General features: G+C 53.6%; 1 protein-coding gene across 1 annotated transcript in view; it reads left to right on the forward strand.

The window, feature by feature from the left end:
- Positions 1 to 2,811: 2,811 nt before the first annotated feature.
- LOC134346249 (CTD nuclear envelope phosphatase 1) overlaps positions 2,812 to 9,436 on the forward strand; it is a 31,570-nt gene continuing 24,945 nt past the window's right edge. The window contains exon 1 of the mRNA XM_063047574.1: positions 2,812 to 3,228. Within this exon, the coding sequence (XP_062903644.1) occupies positions 3,124 to 3,228 (105 nt within the window). The 5' untranslated portion in view covers positions 2,812 to 3,123. The remainder of the gene's footprint in view (positions 3,229 to 9,436) is intronic.

Raw genomic sequence — 9,436 nt, forward strand, 5'->3', positions numbered from 1 at the left:
GCGGAGGATGGGAGTGACCCAGAGCGGATGGTGTCAGAGACAGTGTCCTGATGCTCGGGAGTGGGGTCTCTTCAAGGGGTAGGTATGCAGGGGTGTCTGAGAGTTGCCGCCTGGCCTCAGCAAAGTGGGGTCAGTGCACCAGACTACAACAGCATCGTGTTTGGGGGTTTGATGGTAAGGTTCAAAATAAAACTGTTATCAAAGTACACATAAAGAGCGTCACCAAGTACAACCCTGAGATTCATCTTCCCGTGGGCATGCTCAATAAACCTAGAATAATAACCATAACAGAATCATTGAAAGACAGCAATCAGCTAGAGTACCAAAGGCACAAAAATAAATAAATAAGCAATACGAATGGAGAACGTGAGATGAAGAGTCGCTGAAAGTGAATCCAAAGGTTGTGGGAACTTTTCACTGATGGGGTGAGTGAAGTTACCCTCTCAAGTTCACTTGGAATTGGTGCAGATTGCGAGGAGGGCCATGTGATCAGAAGGTACCTTGCTGAAGACAGAACATTCTGCCTCAGAGAGGGGAGGTTGGAGGGAATGGTGAGAAACAAGGCTGGGATTAGAGCTGTGATCAGGGGAGGGGGATGAGAATTGATGGTGTCAGGAGGGGGTGGGAGGAAGATGGAGGCTCTGTTGACCCAAGAAGTGACGGGGGAGCCTGAGGGTCTCGGGGTTGGAGTTTGGTGGGGGGGGCGAAGAGGAGCCCAGCAACCCACCTGCAGTGAGAACAGTCGGAGCCAGAGGGGTGGGGGCAGCTGAGGTGTGGGCTGGGGCTGGGGCTGGGGCTGCACAGTGCGCTGTCTGGCGTTGCAGAGGGTGAGATCTGTGAATTGAGGTCCAAGCTGGGGCAGCAGAGGCCATGATGGAGGTGTCTCTGGGTTGGCAAAGGCAGGATCCACAGTCTGGAGATTGGCAATCTGCCGATCCTTCCTGGTTAAAGGATGAAATGTCAGAGATGTCCATGGCAGGTGCAGAAGAGAAAGGCCTGGAGCTGTGGCGGAGACTGAGATTGGGCCTACAAGTATTTCCACATAGGGGAGAGGATTTGGACAGAGAAGCAGTTAATCGAAGGTGGAATCCTTGGTGGATGAAAACTGGGAGGCCTGAAAACGGAGCTGGAAACCGTGTGGAACAAGGTGGCAGCAAAGACAAGCTCCCAGGAAGGATTGCGGCTTTGGTAGTGAGACTGGGTGAGCACATGGTCAAAGAGTCAGACGGCAGTAGAGATCAGTAAGGGGGAGCAGGAAGAGAGAGTCTCCCTGAATTCCTGATGAAGAGAGGATTTAAACTTCTTCAGGGTAGGCACACCTCAAAGAGACTACACAATGGAGCACCAAATATCGATTTAACCTATAATGTACAAATACTTCTGTACCCACTTTACGTACATACATTCAGTCTATGCATATACATTAATCTTCGTATTTGTATTTATTGTGTTCTTTATCTTGTGCTTTTTCGTGCTGCATTGAATCCGGCATAACAATTATTTCATTCTCCTTTACAATTGTGTACTGATCTTGGATGGTGGGGTGGAGATTCGTCCCTACCAAAGGAGGTGTGAGGTGCTCCCTCTCTCTGCTAGCCTGCAGGTCACCCTTGGGCAAGGTGTAGCATCTGCTTAGGCCCCGATCAGGGTCACGTGAAGGTTTAGGGAGCAGGTGGTCAATGGTTGTTTGAGCAGCCGATGCACATCACAAGTCCTGGTTATGTGACCACTGATGCCAGGCAGACAATCTCCGAAGAGTATTGATAATGGCTGGGGTCACCTGTCGTATAAAGGCACTGCCCAGAAGAAGGCAATGGCAAACCACTTGTGTAGAAACATTTGGCAAGAACAATGATGGTCATGGAAAGACCATGATCGCCCACATCATACAACACCGCACATAATGGTGATGTCATACGACATGGCATGTAATGGTGATGTCATACGACATGGCACATAATGATGTCATATCACATGGCATATAATGGTGATGACTGTTGAAGGTCTATAAACAATCTTGAATCTTTCACTATAAACGCAGATCTCAAGTCCTGGCAACGTCCTTGTACATTTTTCAAGTTCATTGATTAGTAAATCACAACTTAATAAACCCTAAACATGAAACATTCTGCAGAATCTGGAAATCCAGAGCAACACATACAAAGTGCTGGAGGAACTCAGCAGATCTGGCAGCATCTATGGAAGTGAGTAAGCAGTCGATGTTCCGGGCCGAGACCGTTCTTCGGGACTGGAAAGGAAGGGCAAGAGCCCAGAATAAAAAGGTGTGGGAGGTGAAGGATAGGGGAAGCACGGTAGTGTAGTGGTTAGCACAATGCAGGAGACGTGGGTTCGATTCCCACCGCTGCCTGCAAGAAGTTTGTAAACCCATGAGAGCGTGGGTTTCCTCCCACATTCTAAAGACATACTGGTTGGCTGGTCATTGTAAATTGTCCCGTGATCAGGTTAGGATTAAATCGGGGGCGGTGTGGCTCGAAGGGCCGGAACTGTATCTCAACAAACAAATAAACAAACAACATGACTTTAAGGCTCATAGAAATGAAAGAGGATGTCGGCCGAGGCTCATGGGATGTGTACTAGTGAGGGCAGCCGCCGAGGTTCATGGGATGTGTACCAGTGTGAGCAGTCCGCCGAAGCTCATGGGCTGTGTTCGAGGGCGGGAAGTCCGCCGAGTCTCATGGGATGTGTCCCGGGGGGTGGGGGAGCGTCCGCTGAGGCTCATAGGCTGAGTACCAGGGAGGGCAGTCCGCCGAGGCATATAGGATGTGTACCAGGGAGGTTAGTCCGATGAGCCTCAAGGGGCGGGGAGGTGTTCCAGAGAGGGTTTTCCGCCGAGGTTCTCGGGAGGTGTACTGGAGAGAGGTTCACGGGAGGAAGGTTGATTTACCGGATGTGACGTGTGCTCCGTGCTGTTCCACAGAGCTTCCGCTGAGCGATGGCGGCTCTCAGGCAGGTTCCGGTTTCAGTTTGGCCTCGCTGAGGGCCCGGGCGGTCGCCTAAGCGGGCTCGGCTCCGTCAGCGGCGGCCGTAAGTGGGGCGTGGGAAAGAGCCGGCGTCCTCAGTCCCGTCAAGCTGGAGAGGCCGGGGAGCCTGGGGCGGACGGCGATGATGATGAAGAACCAGTGTCTGCTGGGGCTGAAAACGTTCGTGGCGTTCGCGGCCAAAGTCTGGAGCTTCATCGTTTACATCTTACGGCGGCAGATCCGCACCGTGAGTCCGGGGGGAGGCTGGGGATTCGTACCGTGAATCCGGGGTGTGGGGAGACTGGAGTCCGTAATGCGAGGCTGGGGGTTCTACACCGTGAGTTCGGGGGGAGGGGGAGAGACTTGAGTCCGGGAGGAGTCTGGGGATTCGTACTGTGAGTCCGGGGTGGGGTGGGGTGGGGGAGACTGGGGTCCGTACCTTGAGTCCGGGGAGGGGTAGGCTGGGGGTTCTACCCCGTGAGTCGGGGGAGGTGGGGATCCTCACCGTGTCTGGCTGAGAGGTTCCGTACCATCAGTTCTGGGCTGGAGGGATCTGTACCGTGGGTCTGGTGACAGGACAGTGACCTGGGTGGGGAAAGGATACTTGCTGTGGGGCGGGGGGTGGGGGAAGTGTCCTGTCCCCTGAGTACTAGGGATCTGTACTTTGACTTGGGAGCGGTATCGTGAGAGTGTAGTTGATACGTACCAAGAGGTTTTTGTATTGGGAAGAGGGGCTCGGGAACACTGATACGGGGTAGACACCAGAAGGAATAACATGACATCCGAATCCTCCCCCGCCCCAGCACAGAGAGTCTCTGTACCCATGGCAACTAGTCCCATCCCAAGCCTCCTGGAAGTAATACTATTTTTCAGCACTGAATCTCATACAGTTCCTATGTAACACCCTCAAACGCCATCCGAACACGACTGCGGACGCTGTCTCTGCTGCCCTTGCTCTGCACCTCATGAACAGCTTCTGAGGGCCAGAAATGTTAACGTGAAAAAAAACAGCGTCTTTTCCATTTCAGTAGGGCCCTCCCCTCATTCATTCATCAGCTCACTCACAACATCTGGCAGCCTGCTCCATCAGATCTGATTGCGAATGTCTCCCTCTGAACCATGTCCTGTAAGGGTCTGTAACTACGACGCTGGGGTTCAGACCAAGCATGGACGGGCAACTGACACCATGCACCCGCTCCGGCACAGATAGGCGTGTGACATTGGGGTCTACTCCCCCTAGGGACAAGTCTGTGACACTGGTATCTATTCTCAGTGCAGAAAGGTGTGTGATACTGGGGTCTAATCCCGATACGGACAGGTGTGTGACACTGGGGTCTGATCCCGGTATGGACAGGTGTGTGACACAGGGGTCTCTTCCTGCTACGGACAGGTGTGTGACACTGGGGTCTGATCCCGGTATGGACAGGTGTGTGACACTGGGGTCTGATCCTGGTATGGACAGGTGTGTGGCACTGGGGTCTGATCCCGGTACGGATAGGTGTGTGGCACTGGGATTAGATCCTGAAATGGACAGGTGTGTGAGACTGTGTTCTTCTGTTGTTGCGGACAATGTGTGACACAAGAACCAGTACCCCCTGCGGACAGGTGTGTGACACTGGGGTCTGATCCCTGTATGGAGAGGTGTGTGACACTGGGGTCTAATCCCGGTGTGGACAGGTGTGTGACACTGGGGTCTGATCCCGGTGTGGACAGGTGTGTGACACTGGGGTCTGATCCTGGTATGGACAGGTGTGTGACACTGGGGTCTGATCCTGGTATGGACAGCTGTGTGACACTGTGGTCTGATCCTGGTACGGACAGGTGTGTGACACTGGGGTCTATTTCCGGTACGGACAAGTGTGTGACACTGGGGTCTAATCCCGGTACGGACAGGTGTGTGACACTGGGATTTGATCCTGGTATGGACAGGTGTGTGACACTGGGGTCTGATCCTGGTATGGACAGGTGTGTGACACTGGGGTCTAATCCCGGTACGGACAAGTGTGTGACACTGGGGTCTAATCCCAGTACGGACAGGTGTGTGACACTGGGGTCTATTTCCGGTACGGACAAGTGTGTGACACTGGGGTCTGATCCCGGTATGGACAGGTGTGTGACACTGGGGTCTGATCATGGTATGGACAGGTGTGTGATACTGGGGTCTAATCCCGGTACGAACAGGTGTGTGACACTGGGGTCTATTCCCGGTATGGACAGGGGTGTGACACTGGGGTCTATTCCCGGTATGGACAGGTGTGTGATACTGGGGTCTGATCCCGGTATGGACAGGTGTGTGATACTGGGGTCTGATCCCGGTATGGACAGCTGTGTGACACTGGGGTCTGATCCCGGTATGGACAGGTGTGTGACACTGGGATCTGATCCCGGTATGGACAGGTGTGTGACACTGGGGTGTGATCCCGGTATGGACAGGTGTGTGACACTGGGGTCTGATCCCGGTATGGACAGGTGTGTGACACTGGGATCTGATCCCGGTATGGACAGGTGTGTGACACTGGGGTCTGATCCCGGTATGGACAGGTGTGTGACACTGGGATCTGATCCCGGTATGGACAGGTGTGTGACACTGGGATCTGATCCCGGTATGGACAGGTGTGTGACACTGGGGTCTGATCCCGGTATGGACAGGTGTGTGACACTGGGGTCTGATCCCGGTATGGACAGGTGTGTGACACTGGGATCTGATCCCGGTATGGACAGGTGTGTGACACTGGGGTCTGATCCCGGTATGGACAGGTGTGTGACACTGGGGTGTGATCCCGGTATGGACAGGTGTGTGACACTGGGGTCTGATCCCGGTATGGACAGGTGTGTGACACTGGGGTGTGATCCCGGTATGGACAGGTGTGTGACACTGGGGTGTGATCCCGGTATGGACAGGTGTGTGACACTGGGGTCTGATCCCGGTATGGACAGGTGTGTGACACTGGGGTGTGATCCCGGTATGGACAGGTGTGTGACACTGGGGTGTGATCCCGGTATGGACAGGTGTGTGACACTGGGGTCTGATCCCGGTATGGACAGGTGTGTGACACTGGGGTCTGATCCCGGTATGGACAGGTGTGTGACACTGGGGTCTGATCCCGGTATGGACAGGTGTGTGACACTGGGGTCTGATCCCGGTATGGACAGGTGTGTGACACTGGGGTCAAATCCTGGTACGGACAGGTCTATACAACTGAGGTGTAATCCCGGGGTGGACATAGTTGCAACACTGGGGTATTATCCCAGCATGAACATATATGGTATCCTGAGGTATAATTCTGGCATGGACAAATTTGTTACACTGGGGTATGCTCCCGGCGTGGACAGCATTTAACACCTTGAACTGATTTCTGTGTTCAAGGCCATGTGATACTGGGGTCCCACCCTGGCATAGAGGGGTTTGTAATACTGGGTTCTGCCCTGGCATGGAGGGGTGTGTAATGCTGGATCTGATCCTGGCATGGAGGGGATTGTAATACTGAGTCTGACTTTGGCATGGAGAGGGTTGTAATACTGGGATCTGCCCTGGCATGGAGAGGGTAGTAATACTGGGATCTGCCCTGGCATGGAGAGGGTTGTAATACTGGGATCTGCCCTGGCATGGAGAGGGTTGTAATACTGGGATCTGCCCTGGCATGGAGAGGGTAGTAATACTGGGATCTGCCCTGGCATGGAGAGGGTTGTAATACTGGGATCTGCCCTGGCATGGAGAGGGTTGTAATACTGGGTCTGACCCGGGCATGGAGAGGGTTGTAATACTGGGTACTGCACTGGCATGGAGAGGTTGTAATACTGGGTACTGCCCTGGCATGGAGAGGGTTGTAGTACTGGGTTCTGCCCTGGTATTGAGGGGTGTGTAATGCTGGGTCTGACCCTGGCATGGAGGGGATTGTAATACTGAGTCTGACTTTGGCATGGGGAGGGTAGTAATACTGGGTTCTGCCCTGGCATGGAGAGGGTTGTAATACTGGGATCTGCCCTGGCATGGAGAGGGTTTTAATACTGGGTCTGACCCGGGCATGGAGAGGGTTGTAATACTGGGTCTGACCCTGGCATGGAGGGGATTGTAATACCGGGGCTGACCCTAGCATGGAGGAGTTGTAATACTGGGTTCTGCCCTGGCATGGAGGGGGTTGTAATACTTCGTTCTGCCCTGGCATGGAGAGGGCTGTAATACTGGGTCTGACTCTGGCATGAAGGGGGTTCTAATACCAGGTCTGCCCTGGCAAGGAGAGGGTTGTAAGACTGCGTTCTGTCCTGTCATGGAGAGGCTTGTAATACTGGTCAGACCCTGGCACGGAGGGGGTTGTAATACTGGCTTCTGCCCTGGCACAGAGAGGGTTGTAATAGTGCATTCTGCCCTGGCATGGAGAGGTTGTAATACTGGGTCTGACCCTTGCATGGAGTGGGTTGTAATACTGGGTCTGACCATGGCATGGAGGGGGTTGTAATACTGGGTTCTGCCCTGGCATGGAGGGTGTTGTAATACGACATTCTGCCCTGGTATGGAGAGGGTTTTAATACTGGGTCCGTCCTGGGCATGGAGAGGGTTGTAATACTGGGTTCTGTCCTGTCACGGAGATGCTTGTAATACTGGCTTCTGCCCTGGCATGGAGAGGGTTGTAATACTGGGTTTTGCCCTGGTAGGGAGAGGGTTGTAATACTGGGATCTGCCCTGGCATGGAGAGGGTTGTAATACTGGGTTCTGCCCTGGTATTGAGGGGTGTGTAATGCTGGGTCTGACCCTGGCATGGAGGGGATTGTAATACTGAGTCTGACTTTGGCATGGAGAGGGTAGTAATGCTGGGTTCTGCCCTGGCATGGAGAGGGTTGTAATACTGGGTTCTGCCCTGGTAGGGAGAGGGTTTTAATACTGGGTCCGACCCGGGCATGGAGAGAGTTGTAATACTGGGTCTGACCCTGGCATGGAGGGGGTTGTAATACCGGGGCCGACCCTGGCATGGAGGGGTTGTAATACTGGGTTCTGTCCTGGCATGCAGAGGGTTGTAATACTGGGTTCTGTCCTGGCATGGAGGGGGTTCTGCCCTGTCATGGAGAGGGTTGTAATACTGGGTCTGACCCTGGCATTGAGAGGTTTGTAATACTGGGTTCTGCCCTGGCATGGTGGGGGTTGTAATACTGGGTGCTGACCCTGGCATGGAGAGGGTTGTAATACTGGGTCTGACCCTGGCATTGAGAGGTTTGTAATACTGGGTTCTGCCCTGGCATGGAGAGGGTTGTAATACTGGGTCTGACCCTGGCATGGAGGGGTTTGTAATACTGGGTTCTGCCCTGGCATGGAGAGGGTTGTAATACTGGGTCTGACCCTGGCATGGAGGGGTTTGTAATACTGGGTCTGACCCTGGCATGGAGAGGGTTGTAATACTGGGTCTGACCCTGGCATGGAGGAGTTTGTAATACTGGGTTCTGCCCTGGCATGGAGAGGATTGTAATACTGGGTCTGACCCTGGCATGGAGGGGTTTGTAATACTGGGTCTGACCCTGGCATGGAGGGGTTTGTAATACTGGGTCTGACCCTGGCATGGAGAGGGTTGTAATACTGGGTCTGACCCTGGCATGGAGGGGGTTGTAATACTGGGTCTGACCCTGGCATGGAGAGGGTTGTAATACTGGGTCTGACCCTGGCATGGAGAGGGTTGTAATACTGCGTTCTGCCCTGGCTTCAGATTCAGATTCTGGTGTGTAATGGTGTGTATCACTGGGGTCTGTTCCCAGCACGGAAGGGCGTGTGCCACCGGGGTCCGATCCCGATCGGTTCGCCTGTGCGGCTGACAGGATTGTGTGAGAACTGGCATACTGTTACTTTGTTCTGCCTTTAAGCTGCGGAAGTGTGTTGTGATGAAAGGAAGTGGGCATGTTGGGAAATGAAACTCTCAGTTGTTCTGAGGTTTGTCTGGACTGTCACCAGGACTTTCCTCGTGGGCTGCAAGACCTGTGTGTTAATGTGGTCGGCGTAGTTCCCCTCACTGCTCTGCTGGAGCTGAATAATGCTGTCTTCAGCACTATTGAGGGTCACCTCCTGCCACAATCCTGGGGGCAATGAGGATGGATTGCTGCCTTTCCAGGGACATCTCCTCTTCCCACTGAGTCAGAATGTCGTGGGTTCGAAGTTGACTTGAAAGTGAACCCCTCGAGTAATTGGTGTATCGAGCTGCGAACCATCAGAAATATCGGCCTTCCGTTGAGATGGTCTGATCTGGCGCCTTGGTGCCCAGTCTCGGTGCAGACAGCAGTGTGGCAGAAATGTGTGTCTGTAGGTCAAGTGGCAGTCACTATAGGTCAGGGCATCTTCAGAATGCCTTAAGAAGGAGGCGTACAAGATTAAAGGCTTGCACCATTGGGAGCGTGCCGCCTTCTCCTCAGGGACGAGGCACGGGGCCTGCACACTCTCAACCAGTTTCTCCCCTCTGCCATTAGACTTTGGATCG

This window comes from Mobula hypostoma, chromosome 5, assembly GCF_963921235.1.
Source record: "Mobula hypostoma chromosome 5, sMobHyp1.1, whole genome shotgun sequence".
Classification (NCBI taxonomy): domain Eukaryota; kingdom Metazoa; phylum Chordata; class Chondrichthyes; order Myliobatiformes; family Myliobatidae; genus Mobula; species Mobula hypostoma.